The sequence below is a fragment of the Vulpes lagopus genome, chromosome 6 (assembly GCF_018345385.1).
Source record: "Vulpes lagopus strain Blue_001 chromosome 6, ASM1834538v1, whole genome shotgun sequence".
In the NCBI taxonomy this organism is placed as follows: Eukaryota; Metazoa; Chordata; class Mammalia; order Carnivora; family Canidae; genus Vulpes; species Vulpes lagopus.
The window spans coordinates 22,849,170-22,870,715 of NC_054829.1; the positions used below are offsets into that span (position 1 = coordinate 22,849,170).

Genomic DNA, 21,546 nt, shown 5'->3' on the forward strand with positions numbered 1-21,546 from the left:
CTCAAAGACCTAGCATGAAGCAGCCCAGGCACCCGCTGACTTGATCTTTTGCCCTCCCCACATCAATAGCTATCCCCCAACCTAATGACTGGTAATGTCCTATGCCATCCTCTGCCCCCCAGTCTTTGCACCAGCCACTCCAATCTCACCACCCCTTGCTCCTTTTCATCTGTCAAAATCCTCTTCAGCCTGGACCCAGACCTCCTCCCCTCCCCTCCTTTCTCCTCCCCTCTTCTTTACTGAGTCCCAGCCTGGCCCGTTCTCTTCTCTTCCCCCTTCCCGCCTTACAGAAGCAGCTGCCTCCCCCATCCCAGACCTATCAGCAGAGCCTGGAGTTCCATCCCCACTGGGGCTCTCAGCTCTTCTTTCATCTGTGCCTCCCTATGACAGAACTGGGCCCGGTGCAGCTCTGTGGCCCTGACTGCAGGCTCTGCTCTGGGCCCACATGACAAAAAGCAGGGAGACAACTGCACATAAGGCCAGGCTGCTACCAAATCAGGCTACAGCCCAAGGTGAGAGGCCCAGAGCAACAGAGCTTTCAAATGTGAGGGACAATGGTAGGACCGTCTTCCAAGGGGGATAGCCTCCATAGCCCTCAACCCTTCCTCAGCAGGGAGCAGACAAATAGACCCCAAGAAGGCTTCCTTGAGGATCTGAAGCAGAGGCTTTTCCCCTGCAGTCAGGACTGAACTCAGTGATGACTCACTCAACAGAAGCCACAGACCTATCACCACACCGCACCCCAGAGAGCCCTCCCCACCCAGCCACTCCCATGCCCTACACTCTCTAAGGGGGCCAATAGACACTGCTTCCATCAGGAAATGTCACTCTACCAGGAGGTGAGGTCAAATAATACCGGGGCAGACAATTCGTCCTGCAGGAAGGAGTCACCTCTGGCCAGACTCCCAGAACCATCTGGGACTCTTCTAGCTCTCCAGGCTTCCCCATCAAGGCCACCCAAAGGGAACAACCACGGACAGCCTGCATGGCTGGACTAGGGCATAGAAGTGACCACAGCACAGCTTCTGGGTCTGAAGTCTGACTGGGCCCTGCTGTCTAAGCCCACAGGAGATGTGGGTGTGAGGGGACAGGGCTGGCACCAGCTGTACACAGACGCTCAGTCTGCAGACTAGGAACACACTAGCATGGGGAAGCAGAGACTGTTTGGAGGAAATGCTTTAACAATGTTCAGATAAGAGGAGCGACCAGGCAAAATGGTCACCAAGGCCCCACCTGGCAGCTCGCCCTTGGAGAACCACACCAGGCCTCCAGGGCTCTGTTACATGTCCAAAACCAAAACAAACTTCTGTGAAGTAGGACACCCAGAACCACAGGCATTTACAGACCCAACACCATCTCACACTTGATTATTAGTACTATGGGAGTTTCATCAGCAAATTATAAATTCCAGGAATACTTCACACCCAGAAGACCCCAGAACATTCAACAGGGGAGGATGAGAAGTAGGTGTCTGAGGGGTAATAACTCTGAGTGATTCTGCAGAGGGGGTGACTGTGAGAAGGTTTTGTGTTCATATCCAGCAATAATCTAAAAGGACAATGAGGGACACCTGGGTGGCTCAGTTGGTTAAGCGTCTCTTAGTTCCAGCTCAAATCATGATCCTAGGGTTGTGAGATTGAGCCCCATATCAGGCTTCATGCTCAGAATGGAATCTGCTTGGGATTCTCTCTCTCCCTCTGCCCCTCCCACCACCGCCCCCCACCCCGCCTCACACCTGTATTCTCCTTCTCTAAAATAAATGAAATCTTTAAAAAATAATAAAAGGACAATGAAACAAAATTTAACATTTAAATTAAATTACCAATGTTGATTATTTACTATGTGTTAGGCTCTAATCTAAACACTTTATATATGTACTACCTTATTTCATTCCATAACTACCCTAAAACGTAGGCACAATCATTATCACCTATTTTACAGATGATGGCAGTAGTTCAAAATGATGAAAACACCCAGCCAAGGTCACATAGCTAAGGAGCAGCAGAGCTGGGACTCAAACCCAGGCAGTGTGACTTCAAGACCACATGCTCTTTAACCACATGAATATCAATACTAAGAAGCCAGCTTTTTAGAATACCTGGCTCCTTCCAAAGAAAAAGTTCCAAACCAGAACTCAAGAAACCTGGATTCTTTTTTTTTTTTTTTTAAGATTTTATTTATTTATTCACAAGAGACAGAGAGAGAGAGAGGCAGAGACACAGGCAGAGGGAGAAGCAGGCTCTGTGCAGGGAGCCCGACGTGGGACTCCATCCTAGGTCTCCAGGATCACACCCTGGGCTGAAGGTGACGCTAAACCGCTGAGTCACCTGAGCTGCCCAGAAACCTGAATTCTGCACCAGTTCTGCCCCTAACTTACTGGCCGTACAGTACAAGTCCTGAACAAATTCTTCTGGCTTTCCATTCCTCAGCTGGCTTATGTGGGAAATGAGAGATAAGCAAGGTGGCACACATGTCTCCCCTCTATTACCACACCCAGGGCATACATTGGACAACACTGATCAGGGCAGCGCGGGTGGCTCAGCAGTTTAGTGCCACCTTCAGCCCAAGGCATGATCCTGGGGACCTGGGATCGAGTCCCACATCGAGCTCCCTGCATGGAGCCTGCTTCTCCTTCTGCCTGTGTCTCTGCCTCTCTCTCTCTCTTCTCTCTCTCTCTCTCATGAATAAAATCTTTAAAAATAAAAAAACACTGATCAACCACAACCCACTCACTGAGCCCAGGTGAAGACACGTGTATGCTCTACCGTGTGTCAGAGAACCGCTACCTACCAAGTAGAGTCAGAGGATGGAACGCACCTGCTTTGCCAGAGCTAGGCTGTTTCTAAGGCATATTCTGACTCATGAAATTTACAACCATGTTAATGGGGTTCTAAAGTCAAAACTTTAACTCTAGCCCCACTGCAACTAGATCACTGTCCTTAAACCTTGATCTTCCTTCTGCAAAATGGACATGATGTTACACATGGCCTGTTCTACTTCTTTTTCCAGTCTCCAGGTGAATAATACTCCACGCCAATGTCTGATCTGTGTTACACAGACAACCGGATCTCAGTGTGTCCTGCCAGGCCCCTTTCCTCTGCTTTTCTAAGGGAGCCTGAAAAAGGGAAGATCCAAGGCCATGACAGGATGACATAATAGGATGAAGGAGTATAGGTTCCTTCACATGAGGAAACTGTGTTTCTAGAAAGTTCCAGTTAAAGTGCAATCCCTAGAGGTGATAATACAGGAAATTATCTGTCATTGTCACTTTGGCAGGAATTTCTTTACCTGTTTTTCCAGACTCAGAAATGAAAAGTAGAATTCTATGGAATGGGATAGGTTCCAAACATGGGTTCTGTTTCAGAGAAGGCCATCCTAAAAAGAAATTTGTAGGAGGGGGCATTTGGGGAGGGCAGCTGGTAGGGGCTGAGAAGGCCTAATGAATAAAACATGCATCACAGCTGCCAAGGATACTTGCATTTTAATACGGAACAGTTTTAGGCCAAAGGAATTAATCTCTAATGGTGGAATTACAAGCATCAGCAATGATTTAGGGAGGTATTAAGCAAAGAAAGTTGTTCCAGCATCCTTGAAATCCCAACAAATGAGCTGATATGAGTGCACAAGCCCTCAGAAAACAGGGAATATGCTGCAAATTTAAGGGATTAATAATATTATTACTGGCAACTTGTGAGTCTGCCTGCCAGTGAACAAGCCTGCCACCACACAGACAAATCCAGATGCCCACAGGAGCCCAGGACATGCACTCTTTGGTCTGGAAAGCATCCATTTGGGAACCTAGTTGCCAGAAAAACTGAAGAGAACCCTTCCCTCCATCTGCCCCTTAATCACACACACTGAGAAGATGCATAATTAATTTGTTCTCAACAGTTGCTCTGTGGCTAGAAGAGCGAGGGCATTTCTGGAATGGCAATTACAGACAAGAAAAACAAATGTTAGGCCACAAGCAGAATAACATATCCAGCCAGCCTGCTTCCCCTCCCTTCCCCACCATCCCACGTTCAGGCCATTTCCTCACTGCCTGGAGATCTTGGGGGCCAGCAGAAAGGAAGAGAAAACAAAATCCTCAAAGATACAGGGAAGGAGGCCTCACTCTAGCCTCAGAAAGAGGGAACAGCCACAAAGTTCAGATACAGCATGAAGGTTACTGGAAGGGACATTTGGGGGGGGGGGGGTGGCGGACAGCATAACACATATAGGAATTAGTTGAAATTAAAGAATTCTTAGGAGCGCCTGGCTGGCTCAATCAGTTAAATGTCCAACTCTCTGTTTCAGCTCAGGTTGTGATCTTGGGGTTGTAAGATCGAGCCCCGTGTCAGGCTCCACGCTGAGTATGGAGCCTGCTTAAGATTCTCTCTCCCTTGCCCTCTGCCCCTCCCTCAGCCCTTCCTTTCCAAAAATAATAATAATAATAAATCAAAAAATAAAGAAACAATTCTTGCTAATTTCATCCACTGTGATAATAATGGGAATACTTAGAAAACGTCAGCTGTTAGAGACATGCATTGAAATTACAGGTGACATGGCATGATTTCTGCAATTTAAAACTCTGGCAGAAAAAAGAAATGAAAAAATGATAGCAACATGTTTTTTTAAGATATTTTTTTTAAGTAGGCTCCACACCCAGAGTAGAGGCCCAGCATGGGCCCCAACTCAGGGCTTAAATTCACAACCCTAAGACCTGAGCTGAGATCAAGAGTCAGACACTTAATGGACTGAGCCACCGACGCCCCTATGGCAACATATTTTAGATCTAGGTGCCCGGGTTCATCATATTTTATCTCTACTCTTTAACTGCATTTGAATTTTCATATAGAGATTTTTTTTTTTTAAGGCAGATCCTAGCCTGCTGTTCTTAACCTTTCACTGTGGCCTAGGAGCCCTGTGTTCTCAGCCTAAGCCAGCCTCTCCTGTTGCATTTGGTACCACATATCCTGTCATTCACTCTACTCCATCCCACTGCCCTCCTCTCAGGATCTTGAACAAGACAAACTCATTCCCATCTCAGGGCTCTTTAGGCTTGCAATTTCCTCTTCTCAGGGCACACGGGGCCTGCCTTGTTAGGGCCTCAAACTTGCCATCTAATATGAAAGACAGAATAATGCCTGCACCCCAACAAAGATGTCCACGACCTAATTCCTGAAACATGGGACTATGTTACCCTGCATGGCAAAGGAGAACTAAGGTTGCAGATGAAATTAAGGTTGCTGGGCAGCCCAGGTGGCTCAGCGGTTTAGTGCCACCTTCAGTCCAGGGTGTGATCCTGGAGACCCAGGATCAAGTCGCGCATCAGGCTCCCTGCATGGAGCCTGCTTCTCCCTCTGCCTGTGTGTGTGTGTGTGTGTGTGTGTGTGTGTGTGTCTGTATAAATAAATAAAATCTTAAAAATAAAATAAGAAATTAAGGTTGCTGATCTTGAGATCTTGTGAGAGATGATCTCAAGTTATTAGGTGGGCCCAGTGTGATTACAATGGTTCTTTTCAGTGGAAAAGGGAAGCAGAAGAAGAGAACCAGAGAGCTGGCAGCGTGAGAAGGACATGGCCAGATGTTGCCAGCTCTGAAGATGGAGAATGGGTGTCCAGAGCCAAGGAATGCAGGTGGAAAAGACAAGGAACATCCCACTAGAGCCCCCAGAGGAAACACAGCCCTGCCAACACATTCATTGAGTCCAGTGAGAAGCATTTCAGACTTGTGACCTCCACAATTGTAAGAGAATAAATCTGTGTCTTTTTCTTTTAAAGATTTTATTTATTTATTTATGATAGAGAGAGAGAGAGAGAGAGAGAGGCAGAGACACAGGCAGAGAGAGAAGCAGGCTCCATGCAAGAAGCCCAATGCAGAACCGAACCCTGGGACTCCGGGATCATGCCCTGAACCGAAGGCAGATGCTCAACCACTGAGCCACCCAGGCATCCCAAAACATTTGTATCTTAAACCACTGTTTGTAGTAGTTTGTTACAGCAGCAATAGGAAGCAGTAGCTACTGTCTTAAAATTAATTTTATCTTTGAATTTGTGTTTTGCAAATGAAGCTAGGTGGGGCAAAGGATCATGCACCAGGGTATTTAGCTCATGAACAGCCCCACCTCCCCAGGGACTTCTCAGCTGCCCACTCGCCACCCCCAGTGCCCTGGCTCCACCTAGTCTCCCCACCTGTACCCCACAGTCAGGCTGCTCTCCACCCAGGGTGGCAATCAGATCACATTGGTGGGAGAGATCTGCATTTTGCCACTGCCCTTCATCCCCACTGCAGGCCTGAGTGCAAGCCTAGGCAGGGTAGTCATACGCACGTCAGGCAGTAGCCCTCCCCATTCTAAACTAGCATCATCTCAGCAAGTTCCACAGAAGACTCGGCAGGGAACCCTCCCCCACCCCCCAATCCAGACCCTGAGCACATCCCAGCAATGAGGCTGTAATCTCTTGGGAGCTGCCCATCCACTGTGGGTCAGGGCTATAGGGCCACAAGAAGGGGAGACTGACTTCCTCACACCACCCCACCACCAGAACCCCCCAGTGAGCCCTGAAATTACATAGCCCTGCCTCTTCTGCTAACAGCATTTTCCCAGGTCTTCACCAGCTGTTCTGTCTCACTTCTCAGCTTCAGCTGGAAAAGCCCACATCAGAAAGCCCTTCCCCAGCCCTGCTTCAGTAGCTTTTTATCCTATGACCATAGTTTCTCTCTCTCTTAGGGCACTCAGCAAGAGCTGACATTATCCTGTTTACCTACTTCACGGATTCACTAAAAAGAGCCCACTTTGTGCCAAACCCTGTGCTGTGCCAAACCTGTTCTAAGTGCTAAGGATGCAGCAAGCTGGACAGACACCTGCCTTCCTGGAAAGGATGTTCTCGTGAGTTCCACTGATAGGTAATTATCTCATCCCCTCAAGAATAGACTGCCGTGTACCTACCACCTGGCACAGTACTCAATTAGAATCTGCTACACAGGGGGATCCCTGGGTGGCTCAGCGGTTTAGCACCTGCCTTCGGCCGAGGGCATGATCCTGGAGTCCCAGGATGGAGTCCCACTTCGGGATCCCTGCAGGGAGCCTGCTTCTCCCTCTGCCTGTGTCTCTGCCTCTCTCTCTCTCTCATGAATAAATAAATAAAATCTTTTTTAAAAAATCTACACAATTGGGGCACATGGATGACTTAGTTGGTTGAGCATCCGATTTTTTTTTTGAGAGAGAGAGAAATGAAGAGAGAGTAGGAGAGGCAGAGGGAGAAGAGGGAGAGAATCTCAAGCCCACTCCCCATTGAGTGCAGAGCCCAACGTGGCTCCATCCTAAGACCCTGAGCTCATGACCTGAGCCAAAACCAAGAGTCAAAGGCTTAACCGGCTGAGCCACCCAGGCACACTGGGGTGCCCGACTCTTGATTCTGGCTCAGGTCGTGATCTCAGGGGTCATGAGATCAAGCCCCAGGCAGGCTCCACGCTGGGCATGAAGCCTGTTTCAGATTCTCTCTCCATTTGCCCCTCCCCCACGCACACGTGCACGCTCTGTCTAAAAAACATAAATAAAAACTTTGCTACACAACTGACTGTATGAATCGTGAGTGGCGTAGGTACTCTGCACTGTGACCAGGCAGTGCATGGAGACATCCTTCTTCATCCTATATACAGAGTGGGAGGAGGGGGAGGCATGAGGATCTGGGGGTAAGGGAGGGGGGCAGTGCTCCAGTTCCTGAACCACGTTGCCTTAAATTAGCCTCACATATGTCCCACCATTATCAGTCAACAGTTTATTTGTATATTTAAGTGAAGTTATTCTGCTAATTGGACATATGTCTCACAGTTCTACAAGGAAAAGTCTATTAAAAAGTCTTGCTGTAATAGGCAAGAGCTTTGAGGGTAGTTTTATTCAGGGACAGGAAAGGAGCTGAGTGGATTTTAATTTGGTAGAAAATAGCTGCTTGGGGCCAAGACGGTGAGAAGCGGGAAATCAAGAACAGGCTATTAGATTATTAGTGCAGTTAACAAGCATCTCCATCAACCTCATAGCTGCAGACTGCCTTTCACCAACTTTATTAGTTATATCATGGCCTTCCATCTACCCCTGCTATTCCAGCAAGTCCCATTTGAGAGACGCCAACACAGAGGCAGGAGAAGCCCATCCCAACCAAGCCAGTAGGAGTTGAGCCTCACCTCCTGAGCACATCAAGGTGTGAGAATTTTGGAGTTGGGGAGGATAAATAGCTCAATGGGTTTCAGGAGACATGGTAGAGGGCTGAGGGCTGAGGGCTGGGAGAGATAGTTGAGGAAAACTCTGGTTTATCAAGGCTTGACATATGGCTCAAACTCCCTTGTGCAGCTAGGAAATTCACACCTCGGCTGCTGGCCTAGAGGAACCCTAGAAGCTCATCTAGTCCAGATGAGAGAACCAGGATGCACATGGTTATAGGCACAGGCTCAGGGGCCACTTGATCTGCAATTAAATCAAAGACCCTGTAGTGGGCTGAACGGTGGTACCCAAAAAGATATGCCCTTATCCTAATTCCCTGGACTTGTGAATATAACCTTATTTGGAAAAAAAGGATCTCTGTAAATGTAACTGAGGTAAGGATCTTGAGATGAGATCACTCTGGGTTGCCCAGGTAGGCTCTAAACTCCCTGACAAGTGTCCTTATAAGCAAAATAAAACAGAGGCGGAGACTGGAGCGACACAGCCACAAGGTATGTCTGAAGCTACCAGAAGGAGCATGGCCCCACTGGCACCTTGATTTTGCCTCTCCAGAACTGTGAGAGAATACATTTCTGTTGTCATGGGCCATCCAATATGTGGTGATGTGTTATAGGGATTACAGGAAGCTAATATACCTACTTTTTAGCCATGGATCCTTGGACAAGTCACTTCATCTGAGCTTCCATTTCTTCATCTTTAAAATGGGGGTAGATACCTCAGATTGTTGGCAAGTTAAAGGAGATACCAGAGAGAGAACCCTTACCACAGCGCCTATCCCACGATGCTCAACGTAAACACTTGTTCTTAACCTCAAAACCTCACCTGGGGAACTCATTAAAAATATGGTTTTCTAGGCCTCACTCCAGAACCACCAAAAACAAATCTTTATAGAGCCCAAGGATCTGCACTTTATAAGGCTCCTCAGGTATCTCTGATCATTTGATAGTGCATTGTCACATTCCCACCTCCATGGCACACAGCCAGAATCTGTTCCTAGAAAGCTGCCCTTCCAGATACAGATTTCCCCACCATCCTCAGTAACCCACTACAGTAGTGAATTACCCTAGCACTAAGGAAGTCCTAGTTTATGCCATCCCTCATCACATGGGTCATGGTGGAAGCACCCAATCCAGGGCAAGAAAGGAAACCATGCAGGGTTTTCAGGGGGAAAAGCAATAAAGCAATGAGAAGCCCAGTCATGGTTAGTCCAGGATGGAGTCTGAGATGGGGAAGGACAGTGTCTCCAGCTGGCTTCTCTCCAGCTCCTGCCCCATTAGGTGTAGGCTAACACTCAACATGGCATCATTTCTGGGGAGCAATGCACTCTGGCCTCCTCCACCCACCCCACAAGAACCAGGTAGCAGGAACAGTTGGTGAGCAGCTCTGGGGCAGCAAGAAGCCAACCTTGTGTGTCCAAGCAGCCTGGGTAGGCAAATAAGCTACAGATACATGCAAATTCAGGATTGGCTAATGGCATTAATTATACTGATCAGTATGGGGAGATGCCTCGCACATGGTAATAGCCTCCCATCGCCAGAACACAAGGCTTTTTTTTTTTTTTTTTTTCATTTCAGCTGTGGCCTCTGGCAAGAGATCATTGCTTCTGAGCAGCGGCAAATACCATCCCATCAGGCAACTTCAAGTTCGAAGCAGCCCCAGGAGATACAGAGGGTGAGCTAAGAGGAGAGAAGAGCTGGAAAGAAAGTGGCCAACCCCAGCAGGGGAGAGATCACAGCAATGGTGGGCACAAGCCAGAGTTTGGCCTCGCATCTGCTACAGATGATGCAGCCTTTTCTCCCAGGGTGACCCGGTACTAGTAATGGTATATAAAAAGATGGCACACAGGCAATTTCTGGTGGTACCTAGGACACTTCTTATTTGCATATGCAGACCCCCCAAAAAGAGATCGCTAGTCTATTAAGCCTGCAATCTTGCTTAGAACAAAATCAAGTAAAGGGAAAAGCCAATAGGATGAAAAATATCATACAAATACATGAATAGCTGGTTACAAAGAAATACATGGGAATAACAACCCATGAATTCAAGATAGCAGTTGCTTCTGGTTTTGTAGAGAAAGCCTGGAATCAAGGAAGTACTAGGAGGCTACACTTGTATCGATATGGCATAATTTCTGAGATCATGCAGTGAGTAGAAGAGTGATCACCAAATTATTTTTTATACCTTGCCTTAGGTCTTAGATATTTAACAAGTTTTTTTTTAATTTCACATATTTTTTTAAATACAAGGGGTATATAGGTCCATAGGTCACTGATAAGTCTAGAACAATCAAGGTGACCACATGACGTTCGCATGGCCTGCCTGGGAACTACAGAGAAGTCACCCCACACTGAACACTGTCTCCGGGAGAAGCCCAAATGATGCCTTTTTCCTCCGGGGTCCCCACTGATGGAGGCAGACCTTTCCCAGTCTCTCCCCAGACCATGCCAAGGCCCCAGTTCCTAGCCCTCTGGAACTCTCCCCAAACCGAGGCCACAGCACAAAGTCCTGCGGGTTTGCAATGCAGTACTCAGGAAGGTTTATGGACACAGAAAGCTACAAAGAGCCACTGGGTACCACTGCAGACTCTGCCTCTCTGTTTCACAGGCCGGGTCCTTACATGACCCAAGCAGAGCAAATTAAATGCAGCTCATGCTCCTGCAAAAATTATCACAAACTCTGAGAAAGCCAGTCACCAAGACAGCAAGGATTCCATTTCTCTCCTCCTCCTCTGTGTAGAATACTCTGACACATGTTCCAGGATGAGAAAGGAAAGGAGCAAAAAGGGGCCTGAGGGACAGAGTGCATGAAAATTCACCAAAACACTTCCACACCAGGTTGACAGATGGTGCGTGCATGAAGGAACAAGGGCACAGTTAGATATGACTACCAGAGGAGGCCTTCCCTGGTATGCACCCCACCCTCACTCGCCATGCTAGCTCAGGAGCCCCTCCCATGCAAGGGTCCTGCTTCCCACCCCTGCCATCCCCCCACCCCCACCCCACTTCTTGGCTGGGAGTTAGTTGCTGTCAGGACCCAGAGCTGGAATGAAGACAAATCGATCCTTCCGCAACTGGTGATTTTACGCCTGCTTCCCCTACTGGACTGTGAGCAGCTGGAGGGCAGAGGTCAAGTCTTATTTCCCTTCATACCCTCTGAGACTGAGCCATACGCAAGACCTGGTACAGAGCAGGCTCAGTTAAAGTTTGTTAAAATAACAGATGGACAGATGTCCTCGTGTGGCCACGACAGTCCCCAGGTTTCAGAGAATATTCCTGAAGAGCCAGACACTGCTACAGTTCCTCTGGATGGGCAACAAGGTCTTTAAAGCACTTCTTGAATTATCATACCTTCACTAAGTTGATAGCACAGTTATTCTCAAAACTGGCAGTTGGTCAGTAGCTTAAGAGCTGAAACGCTTTCCCAAAGCAAAGAGCTAGCATTCACTGGTTCCTTTGGAGGGTTTATACTTCCTCCACTGAGAAATGAGAATTCCAAATATTTGTTGGATTAACTCTTTGGTTGGTTGATTAAATACAGAAAGAGATTCCTAGGAGGAGATTCTGTAGAGATTCCCAGGGCTCATACCAGGATGGATGGACCCAGGGGAGAAGAACCCAGCAGCAGCAGCTAGTTGGCAAGAAGAGCTACACAGGAATCTTTGGTTACACTTTCTATCCAACTTGGTGCTTCCCCCCAAGGTGGCAAGTGGATAAACAGAGACAATCAGGTATGAAGAGCAAAGAACATGAGATCAGGCAAGATCTGGATGACCCAGTCCAAGCCCAAGATCTGCCATAAAACTTCAGGGGGCTTGGGGCACCTGGTGGCTCAGTCAGTTAAGCGTTTGACTCAATCTCAGCTCAGGTCTTGATCTCAGAGTTGTAAGTTCAAGTCCTGTGTTCCATGCTGGGCATGGAACCTACTTAAAAAAAAAAAAATCCCATCACTCCTCTGGATCTCCAGTCCCATCTGTACATTAGAGGCCTGAGGAGCTGGTGCCAGAGATGTCTTTCTCAAGGTCAATGGCATAACTATAAAAAGAGTCATCACTGTACCTAAGCCCCTTCTAACCAATATCCTTTTTCCCCAAAAAAACACTCTACCAGATACCATGGTTCTAAAGGTTGACAACAGATGACCCTTCTCTCTAAATGTGGCTTTCAGTAATGTTGCAACTGTTGTCCCATACTCAAGCCTGAAGCAGCCCATGTCCCTAAACACGGTCAGGTGTAAACATTAGCAGAATTTAATGGATATGAAAGGTTTTTATAGCAAAATTATAGCTATTTGCTGTCTGCAGGTGAATAAGTACTATTGGTGAACCTCCTATTTCTGTTTAATGGGAGCCCCACTAGAAGTATAATGCTCCTGGCCTCTCTTTTCCCTCTCACTTCCTGTGGGAGGAGGACTCACCAATTAGATTGGTGAGTTTGGGAAAAGAAACAAGTCATGTTCAGCCCACCCCTTCCTCTTGCCTCCCTTTTTGGGATTCGCACACACCCACAGACACACTGGTGCTCCACTCCTCCCTGTCCTAAGAGGCAGGCCCCCCTCTTAGAGACTAGTACTGCCATATCTGTGCCTGTGGAGGTAAGTCTATCAAATTCAGGACTGAAGTACAAGTCCACTTGCTCACAGACCCAAGACATGCTCCAGCCCAGCATTTATCAGTAATAAAGCTGACATTCTCAGCTCTTTCTAGCAGAGACCTGCATCTCCTTTGTTCTGCTTCTCAGACAAGGAGGAAAGGATTATTAATCATTATCTCCTCAAGCCCCAATAGTAAATACTAGAGTAACTAATATGATGCATACACATACCAGTGACCTGAAGCATCTGACACCATAGGAGCCCAGTGACCTACTCAGAAACAAGAAATGGGATTCAATTCAAAAGCTTCCCAAAGCAGCAGTTGAGGCCCCCTCCTATATTAGGATGCTGATTAAGAAAGGAAAAGGCACCTGTGATCCCTCTCTCTCCCTTCCTCTCTCATGCTTCTACTCTATCAGATGATGAGTACGATATTTATCACATCGAAAAATATTCAGTGACTGATGACTTTAAGCATTCTCATTCACTGAAGGCTTAACAAAACTTTACCTAAGAACCTGCCATGGCTCCCTACTACCCCTGGTATACCCCTTCGCCTCTTATCCCTCTGTGACCTAGCTTTAATTCTCTTTGCCAGTATGCCCCTTTGCTTAGTATACCTTAGTCCCCAGTAACACTGAACTAATCTCTGTTTTTTATAGACAATCCCCAAAATTCTACCCATCAACCTCAAGCAAAATCACCTGTCCCCAGTGTTACATGTTTCAATCCTATCTACCTTTCCAGACCCAGCTCAAACACCCCATTAACTCATTCAGTCTCACCCAGATTGGGCCATTCTCTCTGCTCCTACATGCCCCAAGGGTTTTAACTATTTTAGGGTATACTAGTTGAACAAGTAAGTGAATATATTGTAGATAATAACAGGCTATCACTCTCAGAGAAATAAGTTACACATAAGGAATGGGAGAGAGCTAAAATAAACTCTGTGATGTTAGACTGGAATTGGAAATATCAGTATAAACTCACAGTTTTTTAACAGATAGGTGTGTGTAAGCATGAGTAAATATACATACATATATGTCCTAGCTCCACCTCCTGGAAGGGCCTAAAAACAATGGCACTCCAGGAGCAATATGCATATCTAGCACCAACATCTTGGTTTCTAAATACCATTCTCCAATAAAAGAAACCAGGACTCCTTGGAGAAGTGATTGATTCCAGGGCTGGGGTAAGGAAAATACAAGATGAGTCTGCAGATTAGAAAGGTAAGATAGTGGGGGCGCCAGGGTGGCTCAGTTAGTTGAGTGTCCGACTCTCGGTTTCAGCTCAGGGTTGTGAGGTGGAGCCCCGTGGGGCTCTGTGCTAAGCAGAGGGTCTGCTTAGGATTCTCTCTCCCTCTCCTTCTACGCGTCATCTAATGTACTTGCATTCTCTCTCTCTGTCTCCCTTCTCCCACTCTAAAATGAATAAATAAACCTTTAAAAAAAAAGTTAAGATAGTGCTCAAAAATGAATAGAGACGTGCAAAAATGACACACACACAAAAAAAATCAACCTGAAGGAGCTCCCAATGGCCAAAATTAGAAGAATTTGAACAATAAAAATAATGATGGTTTCAGGCTACAATCCATAGATTAAAAATATCCATGAGTTCATATGATAAAAATAATTAAATAAGCAACTAAAGGAGAAGGGATAGCTCTTCCTTACAGAAGAATTCTAATTAACAGATTTAAAAATAAGAAAAATAGGAAAACATTAACTTGTTCATTAAAATGATAAGGAGCCACTGAGGCAAACTTTGTGCCTCTCAATCTCCCCTCTGGCCATATTCAAGAATCCACAGTGTTTAATTTAATAAAGCTTCTCATCTCTGTTCCTCCAGATTCAGCTGGTGCAAAGGCCACTGCCACCACTTTACAGATAGGGCAATACAGGTGCGTGCATAGTGGCCGACCAGGAGCCTGAAAGGCCAAAATGCTCACAATACTACCCAGCACCATGCAAACCCCTCCTCACTCTGTTTAGGCCTTGGAATTTCTGAATTTCATTCTTTTCTTGAATTACCAGACCTTCTAAGATCTATCAAAACCCTACATGTGCTTCAAGATCAAGGATGCTTCTCCAGGAGTCCCCAGTGTATAGGAATCATTTGATTGCATGTAACAGGAAACTGATCTCAAACCATCTGAAGCAAAAAGATAATCTCCTGGCACATCTAACTAGAAAGTCCAGTGGTAATCTAGTTTCAGGCTCAGCAAGATCTAGGGACTCCAATGACACGTCTCTCTACAATACTGACTCCATTCACAGACAGGCTGTCGCCTCATGATGGCAAGATGGCTGCCAGCAGCTCTAAGTCAACATCCTATACTTGCAGCTAACACAGCAGAAAGGGCAGTGTTCTATGAGGGACACCCCCAAAAGTCCTAGACCTGACACTCAGTGACCAACACTGGCTCAGATGCCCATCCCTGAATCAATCTCTAGGGCTACAGGAATGGACTCTACAGATGGCCTAAGTCATGTGCCCACTCTTGGAGCTGAAGGTGGGGTGAGCCTCACTCAAACCTCATGGCAAATACATGAGATATGGGTGGCTCCCCAAAGGAAGTTTTAGATGCTACTCCTCAAAATATGAATGGTTCTTGAGCTGAAAAATGAACATACATCTAGTATACCACACCCCCTCAGTCAGAATCAACTCAACCTTGCCTCCTCCAGCCCAGTCTGAACACCTGTATCAGCCATGAGTTCTTTCTGCCTTCTGGACAAGCTGGTTCACACCTGTTGCCTCTGGTTACAAGCATCCTGGACACTAGGAGTCTGGTTCTTCAAAGCACTGGGGTCTCCCCACACCCCCTCAGCTGCCCAGCAAAATGCCACTGCACCTCTAGAAAACTTTGATTCCTACCCCTTCCTGATGTGGAGCTGAGTCACTCAGATACCAGCCAGCCGAGCACCAACCTTGAAAGTGCTTCTCTAAGTCACTGTCTCTTGGCTCTAGCATACTCTGGGACCTGGAGATGCTGACTTGACAGGTGAGATAATTATGTTTTACCCTTCACTCATTCCGTTATCAGTCACGAAGACAAGAACAGATAAGTGTTCCAATGGAAGAACACACTCCTGCAGTATTTACTCCAGCCAGCTCCCCTTCCCAGGCACAACTCCCAGGGACCAGCCTACACTCTTGTTATCTGTGCCAGCTACCACGAGCTACCCTCCTGCCAAATACCAGGCTGCACTTCCCTTCCTGCATCCCCTAAAACTGTCAACTTTCCCAGGAACTATGGCACCATTGCCTTTCAGATGACTTACACATGAGGGCCACTGTCTCCATATCACCCATCCCCTGTCTGCTCTGCAGAGACCTTGCCCCTGAGCCCCGGCCTGGACCTCTGTGCAGAATGTCTCTCTGGTGGGCTCTGAGGCTCAGAACACTGGTTCAATGGAGAAAGAGAGGCAGGCGGTGGGCATGGGCATCAGTCTCAGAGCCTGGGGCTTTGAGATCTTCTGACACAAACTAACATTTCATCCATTCATTTGCTCAACAAACCTTTATTCAAGACCTACTGTGTCCTGGGCACTGCTATAGGTGCTGCAAACATGAAGACCAACTGTCTGTCCTCATGGAGCACACCTCCTAGTAGACATCCGACTGATTTTTGATATCTGCTTCACATTTACACTTCACAACACACTGTCTCAGATATTATCTAAAGCCCCAATATGTGCTATAGCCAACTGTGGTCTACAGACAAGGAAAATGGTAGTTCCAAAGGCTAAATGACCACCTTAAAGACAGAGCACACATTCAGGTCTTCTGCATACAAACCATGCACCCTTTCTAGTTCTCTCCCAAGGAAGGAGCTAGTAGGGTGTAGCCTGAAACAGCCATTAAGTCAACTCAGTCCTAGGTATCATCATCAAAGGCAGAAAATATAAAAAAGATGACCCAATCCCTGATCTAAAGGAATCTATAGTCTAAAGTGAGAGGAAGGCATGTAACCAATTATCATTTGTGGTAGAAATAAAGAAGACAGAATGATTAAATTCAAATAGGAAGATATCTCTGGAAGGACCCATATGACATGATGATCACTTCCAGGCAGGAAAACTGGGTACGTGAGGAAGGGAGAGAAGAATAATTTTGTATGTTCAAATGTTACATACTTTGAATTGCATGCTATGTGAATCTATTTCTCATTAAATGATGCTTTGAGGATGCAATCAACCAAATCCTGAATACAGAAAATTCTATAGGGTAAATGATCTGCTTTTTTCAACAAGCAAATAGTTCAAAAAGAGGAGGGAATGGAAATATTATAGATTTGAGAAGATTTTGGTTGATGTTTCCTAATGCAATATATGCACTTCATTTGGATCCAGATTGTAATGTACCAACTTTAAAAAGACATTTTTGGGAACAGGGATATTTGAGTATAAACTAGCTATTAGAAGTTATTAAGGAAATATTGTTATTTTTGTTAGTTATGGGGCACCTGGTGGCTCAATGGCTGAGCATCTGCCTTTGGCTCAGGTCGTGATCCCACCATCCTAGGATGGAGTTTTCCACTGGGTTCCCCACAGGGAGCCTGCTTCTCCCTCTGCCTATGTCTCTGCCTCTCTGTGTCTCTCTCATGAATAAATAAAATCTTTTTTTTAATTTTGTTAATTATGATTATGGTATTTAAGTTTTTTTTAAGGTACTTATCTACTAGAGATACAGAGTTAAGTATTTACAAATTAAATAATACGATGCCTGAGATTTGCTTTTAAATATTTCAGCAAAAATAAATAAATGAATTAAAAATGAATGAATGAATGAAGGAGCAAGTAGATGACATAAGACTGACAAAATGTTAATAATGTCTGAAGCTGGATGACAATTCTATAAGCGTTCATTATACTATTCTATTCTCATTAATGGTTGAAATTTCTATAATGAAAAGTTTAAATAAAAATTTTAAAGTTAATTACCCCCTTCACCAAGAATGACTGAGAAGGAAAGTGTCACGGAGGAGAGGTATTTGAGCTGAGGCCAGAAGGATGACTAGAAATTTTCTAAGGGGCCAAGGAAATTCCAGGCTGAGCAAAGACATATAGATCTATCACAAACCTCTCTCTGGAGGAAACAAAAGTATCTACACTTGACCCCAAACTCAACTTACATCCAAAAAAAAAAAAAAAAATGCCTTCTTGCTTGTTGCCTCACTCATCTAGTCATAGCATCAAAATCAATGGACCTATCCCAAGTGAGGAAAGAAGGTGTGGGGTCGACAGCTCCACTCAGCGGCTTAGCAAGAAGCCCCAGTGTAGTCTTGAGAGGACTGGAAAGCAATTAACCTTTTTCAGTCGGGTTTTACCTGACAAAGTACTTCGGAAGCCAACTGAGTTATCTCAGGAACAGGACTCATCCCTCCTGAGTCATCCCAGACACCTTGTGCTCCCCAGAAACACGCACCAGCCTCCCTGACAGTGCCTTGTAGATTAATAACCTGAGTGCCATGGGACCCACCTTGATGGCGGCCTGGCAGCCTGGCCCATCAGCACAAAAACATCTCCAATGAGGAGCAAGTCCTCCCTTCCTGGCTCCCAAGCCCCCGGCCTCAATCTCCCACACCGCCCCCTTCCCACCTCCAGCTGCATGCAGGAATTTCTCAGGCTTTACAGCTACTTCAAGACTTACCAGTCCTAGCCTGGCTCAGATGGGTCCCCTGGGTTCCTTACCTTGGATCGAAGCTGCAAGTACTCCTCTGAGCCATAGGGGACACTCCTCAGGGAGGTGAGATAGTCATAACTGATGACAGCTGTCTGTGGACCAAGGAAAAGAAAGGCTTAGTGCCTGGACAGCAAAGACTGCTCCTTGGCACCCCTACAGCCACAGGCCCCCGACACAGGCAATATGTCTAGAGAAGTAGACAACCCCTCCCCTAAGATGCTCTGTCCCCAGATCTTAGCCTGGCTGGCTTCTTCCTGTCAACCAGCACTCTGCACGAATGCCACCTCTGCAGAGAGCTCTAACACACCAGGAACTCTCAATTATTTATCGTAACAAAATGATCATACCCTAAATTACCTTGTTCATTTGTTTCCTTATATGTGGACTATATTCTCTTTGCTAGAATTTCAGCTCTATAAACACAGAGGCTTATCTCTCCCACTCATCACTGTACCCCCAGTACCTTTTTCCTATGCCAGGCACATAGGTAAATGCTCAGTAAGGATTAGTTGAATGCGTGCTGTTGGATAAACTTATTATCACAAATAAACATTATTTTATATTTATGTTGCTCTGATAGCCTAAGCTTTGATTCTGGGTCCCTTGGCCAAAAGTCTAGGAGAAGTCCCCATATACTTGGTGAATCAGAAAATTTTAGGCTTCCAGATATCTCAGACATGGAGGAGACAGGCCAAACTCTCCCTTTTAGAACTGAGCAACTGAGGCCCCTCCAAGTTAAGGGGCTGACATAGCTGATACCAAAAGAAGTCTATTCCCTTGTCTACACCCCCAAAGCTTTATTCCATTTGACATAAGTGTGTTGAACACCAACCACAAGCAAGAGCTGGTCACTGAACAAGGCACAAGGCCAATCAAGACCAGAGCCCTGGTGACTGGTTTATAAAGAACTGGTAAATGCCCTCCTCCCTCATTTCCAGCTATAGCTGGCCCTTGAACAACATGGGTTTGAACTGTGCAGATCCACTTACAGATGGGTTGTTTGTTGGTGGTGGTGGTGGTGGTAGTAAATTACAGTATTCTACTATAAATGTAGTTTCTCTTCCTTATGATTTTCTTAACATTTTCTTTTCTTTAGCTTACCTTACTATAAGAATACAGTATATGACATATATGAAACACAAACAATGTGTTAATAAACTGTTCATGTTATCTGTAAGACTTCTAGTCAACAGTAGGCTATTAGACATTAAGGTTTGGAGGAGTCAAAAGTTATACATGGATCTTTGACTGCATGGGTATTGGCACCCTAACCCCCACATAGTTCAAGAGCCAACTGTATTCAAATCTCTAAGGTTCCATTGAAGCCTGCTTGCCCTAGGGCACTCATCCTGACTCCCAGCCTACAGGTTTCAGTTCTGTGTCTGAGGTGCCATAAGTGGTCACCTGAGTCACACATCTTGACCCAATCCATGGCTTTTGATTGTTTTTTGACCCATTCATGTGAGCACTCCTCAATCATAAGCTCCTTTAAAGCCGGGTCTAGGTGGGACAGTTCATTTCTACTTCTCAAAGCATATAAGACAACGTTGGGCCCCAAAAAGGCACTCAGTAGGCTCTTAGGAATCATTTTATATCCCATGCCTATTTATTTGTCCGTCTAGATTCTGTAACTCGCTCGGGAGAAGACTTCACAACGCTTGAGTATTAAGGAAACAATAAAACAACAACCCAAACAGACTGTGCATCAGAGTCTATCCACACCAAGGGGAAGAAAAGATGAGCTCATCCTGCAGCAGACAAAGGAGGAAAGAAAGCATTGAAGCATGTGGCAATCTACCCACTGATTGGGCAGTTATATACGCATGTCTGGGAGAGTTGCTCTCAGCAGCATTAAGAGGACACGATCACACAGAAAGGATGCTCCCGGGCCACTGAAGAACACCTCTAAAGGTGAAATTTACAACTCAGATTCTCTGTTAGTCTGGGATTACTAAACCGCCCTCACACGTGCAAAATGAAGGGATCCTCAAAGTTCTCCAAAGCCAGGCTGCTCCGAGTATGAGCCCTGCCTCAGGAACCACACACACTAGCTCCCTGGAGAAAGCGTTTTCTGATAGAATTTCAACAAAGCTGCAAAGTCTTGCCATATGCATTTGCTGAGGAGTACCAGCCCAGGTCTGACACTAAAGTAAGATACAGAGTCTAAAATGTAAAGGCTTCAACAGAGACCCTGTGCAATTCCATTCTATTTGGGTTCAGGCTGACAGCGGTCAGGCATACAAGAACACAGATACATGGGGCACATAGCCATGCCTGTGCAGCTGAGCAGAGGGAGTCTTGCACATGTAAGGCTACGCGGGTAACTCCACATCTGTTACAGGTACAAACACCTGCAGGGAATACTGCAGTTCCCCTGCCACTCTGACAAGGAGAAAGACCTACCGTTGCCACTGCTCTGCCGACCCTGACAGCACCAAAGTCGTTAGGATCCAAGTACTTGTTACTGTAGAGATAGAAGCCCGAGGCAGTAAGAGCCACGCCGGTCCATGAAGCAAGCTTCAGAGCCCTTCTGGCCATGTTCCCAGACCCTGTAGAAGGAAAGGAGAGAACGAGAAACAGTGGAGCTCCACAGTTAAGTCAGACCAGGATTCAAATCCAGGCTCTGCCACTTCATAGATTATGTGACCTCAGGTCATTTTCTTAATCTTGTTGATCTGTCTCCTCACTCGTAAAACAGGAGGATACCTACCTCAAAAGTTATTGGGATAAAAGGAGATCATGTATATAAAATGCTTAGCAGAGGACCTGGCACCAAGTCATTATTCCTTGCAGGGCGCCAGGTTCCATTCTAGGCCCTGGGGGAGAGGGAACAAAACACAGTTCCTGCCCATGTGCTCCTTACACTCTAGGCAAGACAACAGGTCGGAAGCAAACAGGCCTTTTAGAACACCAGCTGGTATCAATAACAGAAGAAAATCAAAGAGGGTCTGAGGAAGGAGGATGAATATGTGAGGAAGGTGCTATCTCAGATGGGGAAAGTGGAAAGCATGCCAGCCATCATCACTTATAACTTGCTTCACCACCATGCACACACAGGTCAGAAGTGC

The 21,546-nt window shown here is 46.1% G+C and overlaps 1 protein-coding gene across 6 annotated transcripts in view; it reads right to left on the reverse strand.

Moving 5' to 3' along the window:
* ADCK1 (aarF domain containing kinase 1) overlaps positions 1 to 21,546 on the reverse strand; it is a 112,770-nt gene that overhangs the window by 81,035 nt on the left and 10,189 nt on the right. For 5 of the 6 annotated variants that reach the window (XM_041759702.1, XM_041759705.1, XM_041759706.1 and 2 more), the window contains 2 exons: positions 20,882 to 21,027; positions 18,487 to 18,570 (listed from right to left, as the gene is read on the reverse strand). In XM_041759702.1, the coding sequence (XP_041615636.1) occupies positions 18,487 to 18,570; positions 20,882 to 21,016 (219 nt within the window). In that variant the 5' untranslated portion in view covers positions 21,017 to 21,027. The remainder of the gene's footprint in view (positions 1 to 18,486; positions 18,571 to 20,881; positions 21,028 to 21,546) is intronic. The other variant, XM_041759703.1, reaches the window with a different exon arrangement.